The sequence below is a fragment of the Hermetia illucens genome, chromosome 6 (assembly GCF_905115235.1).
Source record: "Hermetia illucens chromosome 6, iHerIll2.2.curated.20191125, whole genome shotgun sequence".
Taxonomy (NCBI): domain Eukaryota; kingdom Metazoa; phylum Arthropoda; class Insecta; order Diptera; family Stratiomyidae; genus Hermetia; species Hermetia illucens.
Genome location: NC_051854.1, coordinates 82,602,036 through 82,626,195, shown reverse-complemented (window position 1 = coordinate 82,626,195; position 24,160 = coordinate 82,602,036). Strand labels below are relative to the sequence as shown.

At 38.7% G+C, this 24,160-nt stretch overlaps 1 protein-coding gene across 18 annotated transcripts in view; it reads left to right on the top strand.

Moving 5' to 3' along the window:
- LOC119658610 (protein Malvolio) overlaps positions 1 to 24,160 on the top strand; it is an 84,728-nt gene that overhangs the window by 23,646 nt on the left and 36,922 nt on the right. For 15 of the 18 annotated variants that reach the window (XR_005250252.1, XR_005250254.1, XR_005250249.1 and 12 more), the window contains exons 2-5: positions 7,435 to 7,600; positions 20,282 to 20,466; positions 20,545 to 20,709; positions 20,785 to 20,923. Coding sequence is in view for 8 of the 18 variants with exons in the window: in XM_038066097.1 (XP_037922025.1) it covers positions 7,436 to 7,600; positions 20,282 to 20,466; positions 20,545 to 20,709; positions 20,785 to 20,923 (654 nt within the window). In the remaining 10 variants the exon portion in view is untranslated. The other 3 variants (XM_038066094.1, XM_038066093.1, XM_038066092.1) reach the window with 3 other exon arrangements.

The following is a 24,160-nucleotide window of genomic DNA, read 5'->3' as shown; positions in this document are numbered from 1 at the left end:
CACAAAATTTGGCGAGAACATGTGGTCTGTGAATCCCTTTACATATAGTATATTAGTAGATTAGTAGAGTTTTGGTATTTATTTCGTTGTAAAGGCAAATACTAACGTAAGTGAATTATTAAAATTACCGATCCTACCGATATTTTCCAGACAAAAATTGTCGGGTTTACCGGTCTTTAAAAATAGTTTACAATTGAATTTTTAGCTATAAACAAAAGTGATACACTCGTAAACAGAAAGTTCTTGACTCCAGAAAACCACAAAGCCCTTCATAACAGGCACATCTAGCTTCTACTTCTCAACTGGTTTTTCTATGATAAAGGGCTTTAACTCACCCGATCCTTACTAGTATTATAGCAATTATTATTAGTAATAATTATAATAACCACATTTTATCTTTTCGATACACAATTATGATTGCATTATCACTAGGTGAAGTGTTTAATGGTTGTTGTGTCGCTTTGCGGTTCATTATCATCTGAAAGTCGTCTTGAAAACAAGTGAAATATTTACCTTCAGCTCTACCCATCTGGCTCAGCAACTTTATCTAGTTCTGTCTACGCACATATCATATTTATCCTTGAAGTGATACAGTTGTTGTTCACAATTAAGCCTATTAAATATCATTTTTCCTCTTTGAAACATATACGTGACGACGAAAATAGACTTGAATTTCTAATTTCTTTTTAAAACGATAAGATAAAGACCAGACAGATATATATCAAGTCTGTTTGCTTCCTTCGTAAGAGTGGTTCAAGCTAAATGTAAAGATAATTATGAGGTAATAAGATAGTCAGTTTTTTTGTAGCTATAAATGGTAACAAGTAACACAAAAGCTTTGTATTGAAACGGGGATTTTTCCTGTCACCCCCTTGCATTGAGCCACCCTTTGTATGTTTTGCTGAAACGGGGCCACGGATGTTAACCATTTCGAAATCAATATTACTGTCGTTGGAACTTGATTGCAATGAATGATTCATTCGATAGAATTGAACATCTTATTTTGGACTCATGAAATGAACTTTTTTCGATTATTTAGGATTATAAAGTATTGTGTTTTCCGCAATGGTATCCTTCTAAGGGTGTCTTTTACAGCTACTCTATGACCTGTTTAAAAATAGGAAAGATTTTGACTTATGTTATGGAGGTTTTATACTCTCTTTTTCTTCAAGCAATTTAAGAGGGACCGTAAAAGTAAGACACTTTTCCCAATTTCTTTTATTTGCTTTTTCCCAGTTTTATGTTATTTGTGGTCACTTAATATCATGACTTCTAAAGCTACATTTAGGTACCTTCCTGATCAACCGACGTTTGACTCCGTAGAGAACGTTCGCATATGTGTAAGTTGACGTCCTTGGAGCTGACAGTACCAGTGAGTACTGGAAGTCTCTAGCGTGCCTAGGTTTCGATGTGACCCTTATTATTACTTGCAAAGCAAGCAAGATCGAAAAAAAGTTCTATTAGTTGGATTTATTTTGTACATCGTGAAACGCAGACGCGAACATTGTTGAGTTGCTATCTCTACCAGGAGTACATTGGTTATTTTGTCACAAATCCTTAGCTGCTGAGATTTGTGCTATAGCGTCGTTCTATGTACACTAAATATACTTTGAGAGATATTTTTTTTTATTTTAAGATATGGTTTATAACAATTGAATATTGCTATCTTACCTTCATCTTTTTATCCTAAAAGAAGTACAGAAACTCGCTTTATTTCAGACGTCTACATTGTTGTTATCCTCCAATTATTTTGTTCGACTATCATCATCATTAATTAGCCTTAATTCTGAATAGCTCATCAACCGCTCGTACGCATCGTTGTTGACGGTTAGTTGAAATCTGTTTCAGTTGTCTCCAGGACTCACCGAACAGTCTGCACCATGTGTTTCTGAAGCAACCCACTTATTGTCATTTGGGATATTGGATTTTATGGCCTTATTGGGTGAGAATTTGGAGTTTTCAAGTAGCCCCCCTCCCCCCAAATAAGATAGATTCGTTGGCTGTTGAGTGATATTTGTGTTTTGTGAAAAGCTTGCAGGTATTTATGACATCGGCCTCTTTTCCGGCGACAAACTGTGTCTTTTTCGACATGTGCATTTGTCGCATGTCATCCGCCTGATGCCTGGATTACATGTCGAAGTCATAGAGCTACGTCCTGTCTTCAGTAATGACTCTTGGGACGCATTCAGCCATCTTTTTTAAATGCAAACTGGTACATCTTTAAAATTATAAAATAAGTAAAGAGTAAAAACTCGAAAACAAGTATACAGACAAATTTGCAGGGGATCTCAATAACAGATGTGGCAAAAAAGAAATAAATTAAGGGGGTCATCCCGTGTGAAGGCCGTTTTTTTTTCTTTTTGTGTAAACACAAAACCTTGTTACAATCGGTTTACTGTCTGTCTGTCCGTCGCACGTATTTTTCTCGGAGACGGTTGTAGCAATTGACACCAAATTTGGTAGAAAGATGGGAACTGTGATTTGTTAGAAAAGTCGGGGGTGCGGGGAGTTGAAAGTGATAATTTTTTTAACGAACCCATTGTCAGAAACTATTCATCCGAAAAATCTGAAAAAAAATCAGGGGACTGCCACTATATGGTGCCTAGGCTCCGAAATACCCTCCATACCGATACCTGTTCAAATAAAGTTAATAATAATACATTACTATAATTTTTAATAATTGACAGGGAAACCCCCCTTAAGTTCACCCTAGATTCACGGAGCAGCAATGTAGGCTAACGCATAGAGCACGATCCTGCCAAATTTGGTGAAAATCGCACTATTGCTAACAAAGTTATACTAGGTCAAAGCTGTCGCTTCTCTGCAAATTCAAGACTATGAATGTCAATATCACTTGAAAGTTGATATTTTCGCATAATATATGCATATATTACGTACTACATACTAATGGGACAAATGCACACTCAAACCTCTTTATAAAAGAAATACACAAAACCTTTCATACCTGAAGCGTCTAGCTTCCGGTTCCCGACCTGTTTAGAAATTAGTAGTAATTTTCCCAGTTGGATCGCATAGTTCATTATTGAAATACAGAGCAATTTATACAGCCATCTCCAAAAAAAGGTGTTTTTCTGCTGCCACGCTAGAGCGCGCTGGGGTCATTTTAACGAAAAAAAGTAAACGGCATTTTATCGTGCTGACTTAACTACAGTCCGCAAACTAGGATTATTGGTGTTTTTTTACGGCTTCTTTAATTAATAAAAAAAATTACTGAATGAATCGCAATTATCCTAGTTTGCGGAGCGTAGAAATATGTTCTGAATAAGTCGTGAAAATTTCAAAGAATTTCGTTGGATAGATTTTTTGGCTATGGTGGCAGTCGATTTTCAATATGCAGTTTCGAGAAAGCTGATGCAAAGGCAAATTTGATTCACGCGGTTCCGGGAGGACACTCTTAAATCGCGTCAATAATAGCGCCACGTGGTGGTAATTCCGGGAACGTTTTGATGAAGGTGGTTCTCCATTGAATCAATCCACGTATTCTAGCTAAGGCATCATGAAGGACGTCAGCGATGATATACAACTCCCTTTAAACTGCTCGTGATCGTGAATGAGGACCCTGCGTTTAACGTCCCTCACAGAACTATTAAAAGTCTATAAATTATTTGGTGATGCAATATATGGTACCGAAATCAAATTGTCTTTATTTGAGAAAGCTTTTACTTCCCTGAGCAAAGTAAAGATATAATTCTTTTGCTACGTTGGACGCGAATGAAGAAAGCATTCGTAGCCACTTTCGCTACTCTCAGGACAAAGGTGATGAATTGCCTCTGCCCTGGATTGAAACCCAGCTGACCTTATGCTTTGTGCTGGAACAATGTGCCGCAAACGACGACGCATTGATAGTTGCAGAAATCTAAAAATCAATCTGACATTTCTATAGCATAACTATAGTTCGAAATTTGCAAGTGGCTAGTTCACTAACTTCTACATATATAATTTAGTTGCCTTTTGGGACAAGTTGGGAACACCCTTAGTAAATTTTTACTAATAATAATAATAATCGGTGGACCAAGAACCCAATGAGATCTAGACCTAGAAGTGGATAAGAGCACTACATTAAAGACCGTAACACTATGCTATACTAGGAGGGAAGGTGGTCAAAATTGCGCATTTTAAATCTCTACTTCAAAGGAGACAAGCCTACCATGCGGATACTTTTTTTATATGGCATTTTTCGGTAATTAAATTATTTCATGATTGCTTTGACACTGCCTAACTAAATATCTGATAGTGACTATCTTTGGTTAGCTAGATTTAAGTCTTCGATTTTCACTTCGTTGCTTTCCGTGTGAGAAGTATATGATGGGCGACTTTCGCGGTGTTTATTTTCTGTGGATGTTCTTTGTACTAGCGTACAACTGTGATATAATGAGAGGCAGAGACCTCAAATGTTTCCATTAAGTCGGCGTATATTTCTGTGTTCAATCTTTTTACTTAGTGCTAACTGAAATGGTAAGTTGGTAAACCTGTTATTCTAGAAATATAATACCGTATTCGGTGGTCTATTTTTAATTTTTTCGGGTTCTCTGAACTCCAAATAATTTTGAGAAAATTGATACATACTAGGAATAATGGCATAATGGAGCGGTGGCTGAGCTGATTGAGTGTCAGTCTCTTAATCTCGTTGCCTCAGGCTCGAACTCCGGCTGTTCAGGATGTTTATATTTGATTTTCTGTTTGTTTCACTTCTGTAGGGTTATCACTTGCGTAGCATGCATTGCGATGATAATGAAATTGAAGCACAAATAAAAATATACTGGGAAAAAAATAATAACAATAAAGAGACTGTGTGGATGAGCTACTTTGCAAAAGGAGTGAACATGCGATATATGTATAATACTAGCATGGTGAATGATCTCGATGATAATCCCCTAATTGTAACGAAACTTCTAAAACACTCTCGGAAAATAGATCTTTAGGTTTGCTGAATTGCAATCGCACCTTCAAAAACTTTCACAAGACTGTCGTTATCATGGTTTATTATAGCCAGGTTTTGCGTTATTCTATTCAGTCGTTCTCGAGGCCACGTCTATATTTGCGGAGGCATAAGCGGCACCTATAGCGATACTTTTGCGACATTACATGAATGACTATAGGTGTGTCATTCAGACACAATTTTATCACTGATTTTAGATAAAATTTTCAGGGCCTAACAGTATCTAGGCTACGTAATGGTATCCATTTCCAAAAATTCTCTCCGACTTTAGGTTATGCTATTATATTCATTTCGGGAGGGACTTCAACCCGACATTGAAGAAGAGTGCTTCGCGGATTTTGAGACTATTTCTTGCTTAAGGCTGTTTTCATATGTTTTCTTCTATATATATTTTTAAAGAAATTTCATATCGCAATTCAAAATAATTTCCAAGTTACAGTAACTAGAAGAGCACGCGCCATATTGACGTGCATACAAAACTTAAATTTTAAACGCATTTTTCTCCAAACCACAATTCAACTAAAATTCTGTTCAATCGATCGTGTTGACATTTTTACCCATACCAGGTCTGGTCTTAACAGCGAGTTTAAGAGTTGTATTGGGAACCGCATCCAGACGGGTCCTTTGTTATCACCAATTTTTCGGCAAATTTGCGCAAGTTCCTCCTCAGTTATCACAGGTATGGTGTCGACGTCCAATGCTTGCTTGTGTTGTTTGCGTTCCCCTTTACTCGGGGGGAAGAGCGCCATCGCGATATCGAGCAAAAGGGGTCAGTTGTGGTGTTCACCCTCTCATCTTCTTCAAAACTATCCTGTACGCTGTTCCCCAGGGGCTTTGGTCTGCCTCTGCGCAAGGTTCCTTGAAGCATTCTCGTTTGCTGGTCCGTATAGCCTGCTTAAGCCTACTTCGAAGGTTCACCTATACTTGCCGTTTCTCGTTGAAGTCTGGTCTTCCTCTAGATCGTTGGCAGATAATTCTTGCTTCCTATCTGTCTGTCACATGCACTTTTCTTAGAAACAGCTATACCGATTGACACGAAATTTGGTGAGAAGGTGGGAACTGTGAACACCGAGGCATGCAGTGAATGATATCCTTCTACGTTGAGATTTAGGGGGTACATGCAAAATGGGGATGTAAAATTTTTTTTCACCGAATGTAGTCATGTAGGGTATCACATGAAAGGTTTCGATTAGTACTTTCCGAAGCCGGTCCTAGTTTTGAGATTATTGTTAGAAAAGCGGGGTATGGGAGGGGTGGAAATTGATGATGCCTTTAACGGACCCATTCTCAGAAACTACTAAACCGAAAAATCTGAAAAAAATCAAAAATCAAAATTCTCGATGTCGATATCTGGCCAAATTAAGTTAATAATAGTATATTAAATATCAATAACACACTAAGGTGAGTAGTCTGACATGCTAAATGCATATACATAACGGGCTACGTACAAATGGGCTAGTTCTGCATCCAAGTATACTCACAGAAGAAGCAAACAAAATCTTTCATACCTGAAGCGTCTAGCTTCCGGTTTCCCGACTAGTTATTACTAAAAAAAGAAAAGGTTGATATATCGAGCGTCACATAGGAGCTCATTTCTCCGGTTGTAATTCGTGGTTCTTTTATCTATATTTACATGTGGTGTTCTAATGTTTACATATCCGATGAGCGTAGTTTGTATCTTGGAAGTTCTATGGAAGCAGGGCCCAATGAAGAACAAGGTTTATATGTTCAGACATTAAATTCGTATTCTAGGTGGATCTACAATTGTATCAGACGGAGCAAATCATCATTACGTCACCTACAATCCCAGCAATCTTCTTCTCATAACACTAGATTCAGTTACAAAATCAGGCGCTTCCACGAGTAACAAATTATCGCTTAGCTGCCTCATTTGCAGGGCCACCTTGACATTGACACCGCTTATGCTTGTTAACCATAATTGTGCCGTGGAGTGTAAATTGTTCTACAGTTGTTTTCCCGTAGCTCACAACGTTCGCAAACTAGTGCAATTTCTTGCTTTATATAATTTATTTCAATAGTGGAAAATTCAAATAGAGATTCGTTTGGGTAGGGATCTATTACTTTTTATATTATTATATACTACTGGAAAAATATCCACAAAAACTCGAAGTTGGACACAGTATTCGAAACTTTGTTACTATTAGCATATTGTGCTTCCTCCAAATAGGTACAACGTATTGTTGTTAAAATCGTCAAAAATGTGATCGTTCAGTGAATATAAAACGGCCCAAAAAAGTATTAATTCTAATACAATTATTTGATTTAAAGTTGTGATTGCTATCTCTAGTAGTGGTTATAATCACATCTGAAAATTTGCAAATGTGTTTTATTGAAATTATGCTTGAGTGATGTTGTGATTGTGATTTGCGGACCCTGAAATATTGTAGTTAGTTGTAGCCGCTGCGTTGGCATATTCTCTTATTTTTATTCATTTTTCTATTATTCTATTATAGAATGGCGACAAATCAAGCGTTTGAGGAAGATGTCTCTGATCAATCAACGACACGAAATGGCCAAAAGATGAATATGTATTCGATCAACTCTTCGCCGCCCACCGAGAATACTGCACTGTCTACTTACTTTAGTGATGAAAAAGTAGAAATTCCTGACGTTGAGAAGGTATGTCGACTTTATTTTTTGTTATTTATTTTTAAGTTTTGTTTATTAAATATAAATAATGTGATATTTCCTGGAGAAAATGTATAATCTTGTGGTGGTTGTGGAACTAAAATGAGTGGTTACATATTGCCAACCATAAGTCTCGATTAGTTAGTTATTTTGAACTTTCTCGACCTTAGCTATAAATTGCTTTTATTTCAATCTTACATTATTTTCTAAATTGCCGCAGATTATTTCAAAGTATAGTAAAATAAAAGTCATCCTGATAGTAAATTACTTTTTTTATATATTCTGACAGGCATTTGTGGTTTTTGTTTTTTTAATGTCAAAATCGATTAAATATTGCAGTAATTCACCTTGTCAAATGAGTTTACTAACAAAATTGTACATTTAACACAGAACGTAGATAGAGGAAAGTATGCCTACTATATGCTACTGCTGTTTTTTTTGGCAGTATATCTCACTCCCTACCATCCCAACTCAGTATATTGAATTTGTGTCAGGACAGCTTGAAGCACTTGAAGCTTTCCAAATATAGATTCATCAATATCTAAACAAGTTTTTTTGTTTTGGTAGGTGGAGGTGGAAATCATAACTATGTCCACTTCCCCGCCCATATCAGTGCGGGACCACCGTGAAGTATTACTTCGTGAAGAGGGCTCCGGTTTACACCAGCACAACTAAGTCACGCGACCGTCGTACTTTCCGGGCTGGATCCGGTCCTTCAATTTTTCCTGTACGGTGGTTACTCTTGCGTTTATCATACTCCAATTTACTTCGAACCTCAGCATCTTTTCCTTGGAGCTATGGGGTCCGATAACTGCGTTGAGGGCGTCGTTTAGCCTCCCTCTGTCAATCGCGAATCTTCGACAATGAAACATAACATGCTTTGGGTCCTCGGGTGTAGCTGCGTATTCGGAGCAGTCTAGAGAATTATCCAATCCGAAGCGATACAAGTACTTCCTGTATCCACAGTGTCATGTAAGGAACTATGTTAGGTGGCAGTTCAATTCTCCGTGTTTTCGATTGACTCCTACGCGGGATCAGAGTAAGGGTCTAGCGGCCTTTTTCGCAATTATCTCACCGTTGCTGCGATTTCCTGTAAAGCCCTTTCCTAGTGGCTTTTCGTAAGCCCGCTTTCACTTCGGCCGGATTCAACTTCCTTCTCTGGTAGAAGTTCCAAGGGAATCATCCCCGCGATAATCACCAAATACCACACTATAGGGTATAGTCAAGGTGCCTTGAAGCTCAACTTGGCATCGATCATTATCCCCAGGTATCTACTGATCGATTTTGAAACAAACTAGTGATTACCAACCCAACAGACGGTATTGCTTTTTAAGGTTTTGTGTAAAACAAAACCTTATTAAAATCGATTCACTGTCTGTCTGCCACACACACTTTCCTCCAAAACGGCTAAACCGATCCGAATGAAATTTGGTGGATATATGGGAACTATAAAATCCTACACATACAGGGAGTGACATAAATTTGCGTGCAGCTTAAAGGAGGGCCCTCCATACATGTAAAGGGGGGATGTAAACATTTTTTTCATCGAATATAGTCATGTGGCATATCGAATGAAAAGTGTCAATTAGTACTTTCCGAATCTGCTATTAGTTTTGAGGTGAATTGCAAACTGCCCGAGTAAGGAGTCAAAAGGTACGCACTTAAAGTAAGACAGGACTCATTTTCGGAAACTACCCGACCGAAAAAATCAGGAAAGTGCGATATCTGCTCAAATAAATTTACTAATAGTATATTACCAACTTTTACAAAATTGACTAAAAAAACACCTCAAATTCATCTTAGAACTACCAAATTTAGTACCAGTCACCATAAAGGACAATATTTCGTACACACGTGCCGTAATTCATGGAAATCTGGCCATTAACGCCAAAGTTACAGCAGTTCAAACTTGGCAATTTCGCTCGAATTTCATCATCATCAACGGTGCAACAACCGGTATCCGATCTAGGTCTGCCTTAATAAGGAACTCCAGACATCCCGGTTTTGTGCCGAGGTCCCGACCCACGCCATCGCTCCATCTTAGGCAGGGTCTGCCTCGTCTTCTTTTTCTACCATAGATATTGCCCTTATAGACTTTCCGGGTGGGATCATCCTCATCCATACGGATTAAGTGACCCGCCCACCGTAACCTATTGAGCCGAATTTTATCCACAACCTGACGATCATGGTATCGCTCATAGATTTCGTCATTGTGTAGGCTACGGAATCGTCCATCCTCATATAGGGGGCCAAAAATTCTTCAGAGGATTCTTCTCTCAAACGCGGCCAAGAGTTCACAATTTTTCTTGTTAAGAACTCAAGTTTCCGACGAATACATGAGGACTGGCAAGATCATAGTCTTGTACAGTAAGAGCTTTGACCCTATGGTGAGACGTTTCGAGCGGAAGTCTTTGTAAGCTGAAATAGGCTCTGTTGGCTGACAACAACCGTGCGCGGATTTGATCATCGTAGCTGTTATCGGTTGTGATTTTCGACCCCAGATAGGAGAAATTATCAACGGTCTCAAAGTTGTATTCCCCTATCCTTATTCTTCCTGTTTGACCAGTGCGATTTATTGGTTGACGTTGCCACCATATATTTTGTCTTGCCTTCATTGATGTGCAGCCCAAGATCTCGCGCCGCCTGCTCGATCTGGATGAAGGCAGTTTGTACGTCTCGGGTGGTTCTTCCCATGATGTCGATATCGTCAGCATAGGCCAATAGTTGGGTGAACTTAAATCGGACTCGACTCGAATTTACTGCTACCAAAGCCATACAAACAAGATGCTGACGTCATAGTTAACGATAATAATTGACATTCGCGTGAAATGTTAAAGTCGCATTTATGAAGAATCTACTTCTCCCCAGCCCTTTTCAAAGTTTTTTGTAAAACACTTATGTGAAATCTAAGCCTCGAGAGATGAAGGAGGAGGAGGAGGAAGAGTACTAAAAAAAATACACCAGCATAGAGGACAGTATCGTGCATACGCATGCCAAGTTTCATCAAAATCCAACTAGAGTGAGCGCAATTTCTATATACGCAGTCACATTTTTTTCCTTTTTCTTAGAAAATGCATAGAATGCGAAGATTGTGTGAAACAATTGAAGGGAATATAAGTTCCTTCGTTTCTTGAGAATTCGTTACGACAGCGGCATTTAGTTCAGCTGAAAAATGTTGTATGATATTTTGTTTCTGGTCGAAAGCATTCATTTGCAAGTGTGCAATTTCTATATACCCAGGTAGCTAAAACGCCTATAAAATTACTTTTGAAAGTTTTTTTTTTGTAATTAAAAGGTGTGACGTGAAATTTTGTAGTGTTCTACGTAAAATAGTGCTCAATTTTAATTTTGTCAACTTAGATTATAGCGATGCCTCGTGGAAAATTGTTAACCGAAGAAGAAAAACGTCAACTTGCTAGAACGGGAAATTCAGGCTGCACAGCGAGAGCGATGTTAAGGGAAATTGGTAGATCCGACGGAGCTGTAGGGAATTTCTTTAGATTTAAGGGAAAATACGATACAAAAAAAAATATCCGCGTGGAAATAAAACAAGTCGGAATACCGGAAGCTCACGCTTCGGGTATATAAGTTTTGTGTTCATCTTACGTAAAAAACTTCAACGCACATTTTTCTTTCCATATATAACTGCAAATCCAACGTATTCCTTCATATCTTTCCAAACTGCAAGACGTACATTTTTCGGTTGGATAGGTTCTGAGAAGGAGACCTGTTACACTTTTTGGGGGTCATATTTTCAGCCCTCACTCCTCTATGTTTCACCCGATGTCAAATATGGAACCAGTTTCGAAAAGTACTAACTGAGCCCTTTCATTTGATACCACATGGCCGCATTTTATGAAAAAAAAAAGATTTGCGCCTTCCATTCACATGTATGAGGAGCCCCCTCTTAAACTTAACACAAAGTGGCGCCACTTGCTGCATGTAAAAGGAACAACAGATCACATACCCTTACTAATTTTCGTGACAATCGGTCCAGCTGTTTCCGAATAAATCGGCTGTGACAGACAGACAGACGGACAGATAGACAGACGTCGACTCGATTCTAATAAGGTTTTGTTTCAACCAAAACCTTAAAAATCGGGAAGAGAGAAATCGCCCTGATTAAGGAGGAAGTACTAGAAATAAACTTTGGTTCTTTCCAGATCATTTCGAAATTACTTCTTCCTATTGAAAAGAGACGGATGCAACAGATTTTCCATGCTGATAACAGCATTAAATATAAAAAGCCTGCTAAAAACACCGACACATAATAAGGCTCGTCTCAAATTGGCTAGATCATGGATGAAATAGGAAGAAGAATGAAAGGCAGTAATTTTTTCGGATGATAAGAAATTCAACCTTTGCGGTCCAACTGGAAAATGCGCTAATTTTGGCATGATCTAAAAAAAATGAAACTCCTCGAATGAGTCGCCACTTTGGAGGTGGCGGTGGTTTGGGGGCCATTTTCTTTTCCCAGTAACCTTCCACAGAGAATCGCACCAACCAAAATGAACTCACTAATTTATACTAAGCTTCTGGGAGCCATTTTGATGCCGCATTTAGATGAGAATAATAACATTGACTGGAATTTCCAACATGACAACGCCGCCAGTACATGCTTCTGTATATACGGAATCATTTTTAAATGACAAATAAAAAATGTACAGTGGTCACATCGAAGTCCTGATCTTAATGGGGGATACTTGCAAGGAAAGTCTGTGCGAATGAAGGCCGATTTAGCTCCGTATTTGACTTAAAGAAAAAAATTTCAGAATGTTGGGACCAAATCGAAGAAAACACTTTAAAAATTTAATAGCTTCAACCTTAAATCGAATTTTCGAAGTCATAAGTTCCAATGGGGGCAAAACAAAATATTAGTAACTAGCCAATATGCGTTTATTTATTTTAATAGGCTTGAAAGTACAAGTGCGTATATAGAAATTGCACAATAAGAATGTAATTTTCTTTAATTTAAAAAAAATAAAAATGTATTTTGTAATTTTTTTTTGTTATTCTTAACTTAAAGATGCATTCATACTATCGTATAAACTTTGTGTTTCTCAAGGCTTCTATATAGTCACAACGAGCAATATATGGGGTACGTATAAAGAAATTGCGACATAAATTTAGGTGGAGTTTAAAATTGGGCTCCTCGTACATGGAAAGGGGGGATTTAACAAAAAATTTCACCGGATATAGCCGTGTAGGGTATCAAATAAAAGATCTCGATTAGTACTTTCTGAAACTGACACTAGTTTTGGCATGAATTGCAAAGTGCGCGAGTAAGGAGTCAAAATGTACGCAGTTAAAGTGAGACAGGATTCATTTTCGGAAACTACCCAACCCAAAAATCCGAAAAAAAATCAGGATGGTTCGATTAGATGAAATGTAGGTTTCAAAATATGGCCCATTTCGATATCTGTTCAAGTAAACTTACTAATAGTATTAGTGCCAAAGTTATAACAGCTCAAACTTATCAATTTCCATACAAATAAGATGCTGACGTCATAATTAACGGGAATAATTGACATTCGAATGAAATATTAAAATTCCATTCATGAAGAATCTATTTCTCCCTAGCGCTTTTTTGTATCTGTTGTAGGTTAAATTCTTCGCATTTGCTAATAATATTAAACTCAGAGTGTGAAGCGTATGAGGTTGACTATTATCAATACAGGGATTTCCATCAAATGATTTATTTAAATTGCTTTCTAAAAAATAGAGGTCAATGGAATTTTTAGCTATGTGATACGGAGCTGTCGTCGCTCCTCACATCTTTTTCTTTTTCTTCAGCCTTTGTGCCGTTCACAAGCGGGGTCGGCTCGTCTTGATCGGTTTCGTCATTTTATTTTATCAAATGCCTGATCAGGATGTAATCGCGAGGCCTTTAAATTCCCATCCAGCGTATGAAACCAACGTATCGCTTACCATTAATGCGTGAAACAATTTCTCCATTGGCTGATAGCATTGACCCGAAATATTTAAACCGCTCAGTTTTGGGCAGGTTACTGCTATTGAACTGAACGATTTAAATATCTCGAGTTAATGCTATCAGTCAATGGAGAACTGCGTTATGTTCCTCACATGGAGAAAGACAGAACCTTTTATAGCTGAAGTTTCCGGTTTTCCGACTTGTTTTTTTTCTCGTCTTATCTTCCGTGTAAACACAAAACCTTATTAAAATCGGATTACTGTCTGTCTGTCTGTCCGTCTGTCCGTCACACGCGTTTTTCTCGGAGACGGTTACAGCGATTGACACCAAATTTGGTAGAAAGGTGGGAAATGTGAACGCTCACACATACAGTGAGTTACATCCTTTTACGTTTACGATTACAAAAGGGGGGTGTAACATTTTTTTCCAACAAATATGGTCATGTGGGGTATCAAATTAAAGGTCTCCGTTAGTACTTTGAAGCCGGTCTTAGTTTTGATATTTTTTAGAAAGGTGGGGAGTACGGTGTTTGAAAGGATCATTTCTTTAAGGGGGCCATTCTCAGAAACTACTAAACCGAAAAGTTTGAAAAAAATCAGGAGGTTGCCACTATATCTTCCATACCGATATCTCTTCAAATAAAGTTAATAATAGTACATTACTATAATTTTTAGTAATTGGCTGGGAAACCCCCTTAAGTTCACCCTAAAATCACTAAACTTTTCAGCAATATAAACTACAGCATAGAGCATAATCTTGCCAAATTTGGTGAAGCTGTCGCTTCTGTGCAAATTCAAGACTTTGAATGTCAATATCACTTGAAAGTGTATATTTTCACATAATATATGCGTATGTTACGTGCTACATACTAATGGGACAAATGCACACTCAAACCTCTTTATAAAAGAAATACACAAAACCTTTCATACCTGAAGTGTCTAGCTTCCGGTTTCCCGACTTGTTTTATAATTGGCTGGAAACAAGTTCATCCTAGCACCACGAAATTTTGCACACTATTACTAACAAAGTTATAATATGTCAAAATTGCTGCTTCTTTGAAAATTAGAGACTATGAATGGCAATATCACCCGAAAGTGGATACTTTGACATCATATATGGATATATTACGCACTACGTACTAAGAAATACACAAAACCTTTCGTACCTGAAGCGTCCAGCTTCCGGTTTCCCGACTTGTTCTTAGTCTGTTGTAAATTTTACCACTGAAAAGGACTGCGTAGTAAAGTGAATACCCGAAAAGTCTTCTTCCCAATGTTTTTTTCAGATTCTTGAGTCTTGTAGATTTTTATTCATTTGAAATTCAAGATAGAACCATTACTAAGCATAAAATTGTATTTTTTGCATGACTGAAGTTGCGTCGTTGTAAATTGAGGAATTTGCATGCATTGCGTAACTAGTTTTTAACCAAGTACAATACTGCTCTGGGGATTTTAACTGCTGCGATCTTCCATGACGATCAAGAAAGATTTTTTTTTAGAATCCATCGAACGTCAAGGTGGCATGGAATTCGGTCGTGCATAGATCGATTACATATTAGATTATCGTTTTTGTCGAATGGTAGATCTTCCGGATAAATATGATAAATCACTGCTAATAACTTGCTATTGACGAGTAATTCCAGTGAATTTCATTGTAGAGTACAACTTGCCAATAATTCATAAATGGTGATAAATTAATTGGCATTAGGTGATAATAGAAATATTGAAATAATTCTTCGGTCATTCAATTTAAACAAAAATTTATGTGAATTCCCGCGACTGATATTAGAATACAGGTAGCGAGTTGAATCATAACCCGGCTCACTGGTAGAACTTGTTTCTCTTTACTTATTGACTTATTTACTAATTAGTGTCGCCCAATTAATTCCTTCACTATTGGAAAATTCAATTTGTTTGTTTTTTTGTTAACATTTGCATAATGTTTGCATGGACTTCCATTATTGCAATTTACTTTACCTTATCAAAAAAATATAAATGTTGGCTTAAACTTTTCTTTATGAGGCTTGACTATTTCTAATGAGAAGTTAATGAAAATTAAAGTTCGAACCTGGCATACATACGTAATTCATGGTTCAATTAAACGAATCTCTTATCTCCTCATGCTCAATGAAACGCACATCGCTTCACTACCGACACCCAATTTCATGGAACTTGTAGAAAGTGAAAGTTTGCATAACAACCAAAGTGATAATTTTGTAATATTTTCATCTGCTGGAAATTATGCAACTCATTCGAATTTCAACAATTTCTGTTCTGTCGGGGAACCAGGTCTTGAATTTGGAGAGTTATTTATGAATCGCGGTGTCAAAAATTAGATGCATTCGCGGTAGTTTTTCAAAAGCCATGACCTTAACTTTTGAAATTGTATTATACCATGGATGGAAAGACAACTACAGTTAGTGATACTATGTTTGTGTGGCGGTTCAGCAAAAAAATAGTCATGAGAAAATGTAATCTGTTGAAAATTAAGGTTAAATGCTTGGTGGATTAAGTTAGAAACATTCCTAGATTCAATTTTCATTTAAATTTTAATTTCCGTGGCGTAGTGATTTCACGATGGATTTAAGTAAGATAAACTAAAATAAGAGGAAAAAAAATGAATTTTTTTAGATACCTCGTCGTTTGTCTCATTCAGTAGCGGTATCGGTTCGTCTAGGTCAAATTCGTCACTCTTCGACCATAGGCTCGGTCCGATGGTGTTGAGAACCGCTCACATCACCATCTATTTTGTCAAGCCATCGTTGTTCGGTCGTTTCCCGTCGGCTCCGATGTTTAAGCAAATCTTCTCGTAACTTTTCAGACGTGGTTACTACTCAGATGTAACACAATATCCTCGCTTCCGTTCTTGTGGGGCAGGGGTTCCTTGATGAACAGCGGGAAGGTGCTTCCCTGATGAACACCGAAAGAGACACTATCCGGCTTTGATGTATCTACCACAGCCCTTACAACTTGGGAGAGCACGCGATCCCACGGCACGAGTTCTTCTGGCATTATATGTTGTCGGAGTTTTGGTGGCTCGCGATCAAATGCTTTCCATATTTCTATAAACAAGTCGGAAAACCAGAAGCTAAATGCTTCAGGTATGAAAGGCTTTATATCCCATGTCCCATTAGTACCTAGTACGTAATATATGCGCGTGCTACTGACATTCAAAGTCTTAGGATTCGCGCTGAAGCGACTATTTTAATCTTTTATAACTTTATCGCGGTCAAAGGGTAGTATAGGTCCCAGGACGAAACGTAGATTGGTACCCACGATGGAGCATAAAACTTGGTAAACGCCTGATGAACCAACACTAACAGCTCTACTAACAAACCCTATCTCCACCTCACGTGGTGAGCGCTGGGAGCTTTTCTTAACGAAAAGTTGCAGACGGAGAAGGATGAAGGCGAGTCTCCCGCGCCTAAAAACGGAACAAAATGTACGAACTGGTCCTCAAGGTTGGGGGTTGTGTAGGGCTGACAACCCTACAGGGAAAACCGATGTCACGAAGCCACGAAAGGAGACTCGGACAGGATGGATCTTACAACGACGAACCCGGCAACGACAACGGATTAACGATTTGCGCATTTTCTCATGGAACGTGCGCTCCCTGTACAGACCGAATGCTGCTGAGCAGCTAGCCGATATCCTGTCCCAATACAAGGCTGATGTAACAGCGTTGCAGGAGATGGGATGAACAGGGACCGGTTTCCTGGAGAAGAGTCGCTACACTATATATTATAGCGGCCATCCTGTAAACCATGTCCTCGGAGTACGTTTCTTAGTCAGCCAAAAAATGAAACCTGCTGTTATCGGTTTTAAAAATATAAGCGAGGTCAGTTTAGAAATATAAGCCTCATAAACGTTCACGCCCCTACAAAGGAGACTGCAGTGTCGGAAAAGGATAGCTTCTACGAGGCAGTTTACCGGACCCTCGAACCTGTCCCAAGTATGATATGAAAATCATACTTGGAGATTTCAACAGTCAAGTAGGCAAGGAGCATGTATTCAGGCGATACGTCCGCTTCCATAGCTTACATAGGGACTGTGCATTATTCAGTTAGCAATCTAGCACTAAATGGTTGTTGGAAGCACCTAGTTTGCATGGAAAGCGGTCCGCAAACATATGTGGGCCTCTCCAAACCGGACCACTTTCAACCAAATTGACCACGTGCTGATTGAATGTCGCCACTTCTCAGCCTTGATGAATGTTAGAATATATAGGGGTGCCAATATAGACTCAGACCACTATCTCGTTGGCATATTGCTCCGAGCTCGAATTACGACACCACCTACAATCCCCTCTGAAATAACCGCAGTCAACACAGATCCTGAAGATGAAGCATCAACACATGATCTTCACAACCACCTGAAGAACGTTATCATTGATACGGCCACAAAGATACTTAACCCCAACTGCAGATAAGTCGGAACGGCTGGTTCGACGATGAATGTAAGCGAGCAACGGAACGGAAGAATACTGTACACCGAGTAATGTTGCAATCTCAAAGTACACGGGCACGCGCAGAGACTTATCACGAACTCCGTCGAACGAAGAAGCGACTTGACAGACGGAAAAAGGAAGCCTGGGAGAACCAACAAGTCTGTGAGCTAGAAAAGTACAAGGAGCAACCGCACCAGGCGCGGAAGTTTTACCAAACAGTCAGCAGGATGAAGCCTTATACACCTCGATGCTCATCCTGCCGAGACAAAGAGGGAAATCTGATTTCCGACAGAATGGGCATATTGGAGCGATGGGTTAAGTATTTTGATGAATTACTGAACAACCAGAACATCGGTGAGTTGGAGGTCCCGCCAACTGAAGACGATGGACAAATACTGCCACCATTAAGTATAGAAGAAACGGTCCGTGCAATTCATCGGCTTAAAAATCATAAGTCGCCAGTAGCCGATGGAATTACAGCCGAATTGGTTAAATATGGAGGCGACCAATTACACCAAGTGGTTCATCAACTTGTGCTCAAGGTGTGGGACAGCGAATCAATGCCTGACGATTGGCAACGAGGCATTATCTATCTCCTATATGACAGTGGAGATATCTCACAGTATAGCAATTATAGAGCTATCACATTGGTGAGTACCATCTCTAAGATATTCTCCGCTATCTTGCTAGGCTGGATAGCCTCATACGCTTAGGACATCATAGGCCCACATCAATGAGCCTTCATTTCAGGCAAATCAGCAACAGATCGGCAAGCGAAGGAAAAACTGTTGTAATATGGACATCAGTTGCTTCATCTTTTCATCCAAAGCCGTCTATGATAGCAAAGCTAGGGTAAAACTGTACACGGCTATGAGAGAATTCGGTATCCCGACGAAAGTAATGACGCTGACTAGGCTGATCCTGACTAATGTGCGAGGCCAGATAAAAACAGCAGGATCACTCTCAAGACCATTCAACATAAACAATGGTCTACGACAAGGGGATGTCTTATCATACGTCCTCTTTAACCTGACTCTGGAGAAAGTGATCCGTGATGCTGAGGTAAATGCGAGGGGTACGATCCTATTTAAGTCCACCCAACTACTGGCATTACATCATTGGGAGAACGACCCGAGACGTACACACTGCCTTCATCCAGATCGAGCAGGCGGAAATTGGTGCGGGATTTTGGGCTGCACTTCAATGAAGGCAAGACAAAATATATGGTGGCAACGTCATCACCAAAAACCAACCAACCAACAACATCAAACCGCACTGGTCAAACGGGAAGAATAAAGATAGCAGACTACAGCTTTGAGATCGTTGATAATTTCTCCTATCTAAGGTCGAAAATCACAACCGATAACAGCTACGACCATGAAATCCGCGTCCGGTTGTTGGCAGCCAACAGAGCCTATTTCAGCTTACAAAAACTGTTCCGCTCGAAACGTCTCACCAGAGGGTGAAAGCTCTTACTGTACAAGACGATGATCTTGCCAGTCCTCATGTATTCTTCGGTGACTTGGGTTCTTAGCAAGAAAAATTGCGAACTCTTGGCCGCGTTCGAGAGAAGAATCCTCGGAAGAATTTTTGGCCCCTACATAACGACGAAATCTATGAGCGAAACCATGGCCGTCAGGTTGTGGATAAAATCCGGCTTAATAGGTTTTGGTGGACGGATCACTTAATCCGAATGGTTGAGGATGATCTAGCCCGGAGAGTCTATAAGGGCAATATCTATGGTAAAAAAAGAAGGCGAGGTAGACCCTGCCTGAGAAGGAATCGATGACGGACGCCAGACAGCTTTTAGGAATATCGTATTGGTGGACCTCGGCACAAAACAGGGATGTTTGCAGTTCCTTATTAAGGCAGGCCTAGATCGGATACCGGTTGTTGTGCCGTTGATGATGATGATGAATGTGGTTCCCCCTTTAAGGCAATATTCTTACATGTGAAATACACAAAATCTGAGTGAAATTATGCGGTGTTTCCAACGATTAACTATTTGAAATAATAAAAACTTGTGTCTTTTTCGTTGGTGTGAAAATTAACAACTTGTTAGCACTGATGAAGGGAACAAGTGGTTCCCGAAATATCGAGATTTGCAAGAATAAATATTCACACCAACGAAAAAGAAACAACAAGTTTTTATTATTTCAAATCACACAAAATCGTTCATACTTGAAGCACCGAGCTTCCAATTTTCAACTTCTTCTATTATTATGTATGCCTTTCAGGTGATTTTCAAGCTGTAAAGGTTTTCTGATTTAAAATGATTTTCTTTCTACTTTCAGACAGGATTTAGTTTCCGGAAATTATGGGCGTTCACCGGACCTGGGTTTCTAATGTCCATTGCATACTTAGATCCAGGAAACATAGAAAGCGATTTACAAAGTGGAGCAATTGCCAAATATAAGTTATTGTGGGTACTTTTAGGTGCAACAATTCTCGGCCTACTTATGCAAAGGTTATCAGCAAGGTAAGGGTCCCCTACCAAATTTCCTCTATTTATTTACGATAAGTGGTAATAAATCTCTTATACTTTTCTTTCAATTAGAATTGGTGTTGTGACTGGTCTTCATTTAGCTGAAATGTGTTATAGACAATATAAGAAAATTCCAAGGTTAATATTATGGATCATGATCGAAATTGCAATTATTGGGTCGGATATGCAGGAGGTCATTGGCACGGCAATTGCAATTTATTTATTATCGAATAAAACGTGAGTATACAGCTTTAATCCAGCATTGATTCGAATTACTGATAATTTTTTATGTTCTTGTTTTGCTACTTGCAGTGTTCCTTTATGGGCGGGAACTCTAATAACAATAGCAGACACATTCACATTTTTATTTCTAGATAAGTACGGTTTGCGGAAACTAGAATTGCTATTTGGAACGCTTATCACTGTCATGGCTGTTACGTTTGGCTATGAAGTAAGTATACATGTTACGTTATTAGTTGGTTTGCTTCCATTAATAAGCACACATGTAAATCAAATCCTTCCATAAAACCTGATGAGATAAAGTTCATACAGTTTTCATGTAAATCACAGTTTCCTGCATGATTTACATCAATACCCGCTGGATAAAATATGCCCCTGAATGCGAATCAATTGTGTTGCTAATTACACCCTTGCTGATAAATATGTCATGCTTGGACAAATTACTCCGTTTATTTAAGCTGAAATTCCCCCTTATCTGGAGTACTTACTGATAGGCTTCGGGAAATCCAAGGCAAGTGCTCAGTAGCGGAATAAAACTACTTTGGAGTTGATTTTCGCAGCTCATTTATATGCAAACGTGGGTTGCTTAGTTTATATCACCAAAGTAAATAGACCAGATGAGCGTGTGGCTTAAAGATTTTTATGTAAATCAGATTCTTGGGATTCACCATGATGGGCGTATGAACACACAAATGCAATATTCTATTGTAAATATGTACTTTGAATTATTGTGCAAATTGTTTTTACACTTCATTGCAGGTTGATTGGAAATGATTAATAATAGTATTTTGCTTTATTTGAGTAAATAGCAAAAAATTATCAAAACATGTTGGGTTTACTCAAAAGTAGTGTTACCTGCTTTCTAGTTTATCATGGCAATTTGTTAACTTCATGATCTTACGGTTATAAAGCTTCCAATATCTTTTAGTATGAAAATGTTACCCTACAGGGCTTTGCAGGTTTCAAAATAAACGGTAACAACTTTCCGTCAACTCAACATTTTCACAATCAAAATCTAATATTTTTTTCCGTGTTTCCAAAGATTATTCTAGCATTGGATGATTATTCACAAATGCTTTTTATAGCCCGTCACCCATTTCCATAGCTTTTTCTAGAATGAGTGTGAATTCCAGTGATATCGAATTGACTCTGACAACATCGCAAAAACGCGCCTTTATAATTTCAAAACTGTTTCAAGCTGTCTTGGGTGTGGGATTCCCATCCAATCTCATGTAGATCAGCAAGATGTGGTCTAATGGAGACCTTATGAAGATGTCATTAGGATTTTGAACACTTTCGATTGTGTAGCTTTCCTCAAGGTATTGAGTTTCGACTGGCCGCCAACGTTTATCGAATCAACCAGATCATAAGGAAATCATGATCAGCTATAGGAATTCTTTTTTAATGCGCTTAATAAAGACAACACCGAAAGGGGCCATAATTTTGGCAGTCGGCTACCTTTGCCTGGCCTTCATAAGAACCCATGGGTGCAATCAATTTAACAGCAGAAAGACTGCAAAGGAGTTTGGAAGTTAACGATGTTAAAAACCCATATGCGGGGATATTGACCAAAAATCTTTGCGGAATTGAAATGTAAATACATTCCAGCAGGTGTAACTCGTGTAGAAAGGAGGTATTTTATTATTTTAAATCACAAGAATAAAACACGGAAAAGAGGAACAATTAAACCCATAAGATGACCGTTTAACACTATCCTCTTCGTTCCCTAGATAACATTTTAGGCCAAAATTTAAAAGTATTATTAAAAGTACTTAACGAGAAAGTTATCTTCCGAAACCTTCAGAGAAGATAACAAATGGGGGGGGGGGGGATGGTCTGACTAGATCGCGGAAGGGGAAGGGAATGATTATCTATATTTTAGTAATATTCATCTTCGTCGAATTTGTTCCTTACGGTTCTCCTCATGTATGAATATTCCATAAAAGTATGCAAAAGGGAAGGGTATGGAGCGGTCGTTTGATGTAAAAGCGTTGGAGATGAAGGGCACATTGGCAAGGAGTACGACTTGAACTCACAGACTATATTATGCGATGGAAAGGAGGATTCTAACAATAGGTATGTGGCACGGCAGGATTCGCAGCATTCGAAATTTATTTCGAATGTTGCGAATGCGAGCAAATAGATGACGCACTGAACTCTCCACGCGGTGAGAAGGTGCCGTTGGTTGGGACAGGAAAAGACCGCATGGAGATAAGCCGTTCTCTTCTGTCTTGACCACCGGCAAGTACACACAGCACGCTTTCTCCTCGAACAAAATTCATCGATTATCCGAATCGAAGTGTTCTTTTAAGTGGTTTGATAAAATGAAGTTCAATTAAAATTAGTAATTAGCTAAATTCGGTGTATCGTTTTATTTAAATCAAAGAAATAACAGACGTAGAACTAAATTGAAATACTTAAACAATTGATCCCAACTATAACTAAACAGACAACGTGAAACTTTGTTCTGCCTAGAATTAACCGTAAAGGTTCATGAAAGATATTTTGGAAACGACGGTTAAAGGTACAAGACTGGTGAATGCCAAATGTTCAAAACTAAAATAGGTGTTAACTGGGAACGAAAACAAAGGTAGGGATTTAGACTACCAGAGTATTTGCGAAGCGTATCCTAGGAGGATCTTTGAAATAATGCATGGACCAAGGCAAGCCTGGTTGAATCGAAACGTGAACGTCTACCCGTCCTACCCGTTACGGATGATTATTCAGGGGTTATTCCTTCAGAAAGAAAGGGAGAGATAACAATATTATCCGCAGTAATCAGAAAAGTGCTCCCGGAAAGTACTGAAACTATAAAGTCGGTTATCCGCTTGGCTGAAAACTGACAACTGAAAAGTTATTTTGTGGCTAACTAGAAGAAAGACACCGATGATGGGCTCAAGGAGTATATTATCTCCGTGGGTATTCCACACTATTGTGAAGCATCACGTATAACGATATACGCCACAAATAGTATTGGTTATGGTTAGGACTCATTTGTTGTATTTGCGTTGTACCGTGCTAAAATCTCAGTAGTTAATTGATTCATCCTAGAATTGACTACGTATTAATTAACAAATGAAAAATATGTAAATTTCCCTGCAAAGCAAGAAGAGAATTATAACTCTTTACCCAAAATCAACAACGATGGCGCGTAGACGTGTTTGAAGTGCAATATCATACTTGGACTTTACATCAATCCTGGATATATTTTCTTCTTCTCTATCTCGTTTGGTGGCACTTCTTTCTCAAATCACCGTCTAGCGTATAAAGCCATTGGAGCTTCGCACGTCCTTGGGATCGTTTCTCATCAACATCATCTGTGTAGAATAGTATGTAGTACTCTTTGTTGAGAGACGCCAAGGACACACCTTTTTTGCTATACAATGGGAGGTCGAAAGACTATTAGCGGAAACCCTTGCATTGCCGGATTCCCCTGTGTGAACACAAA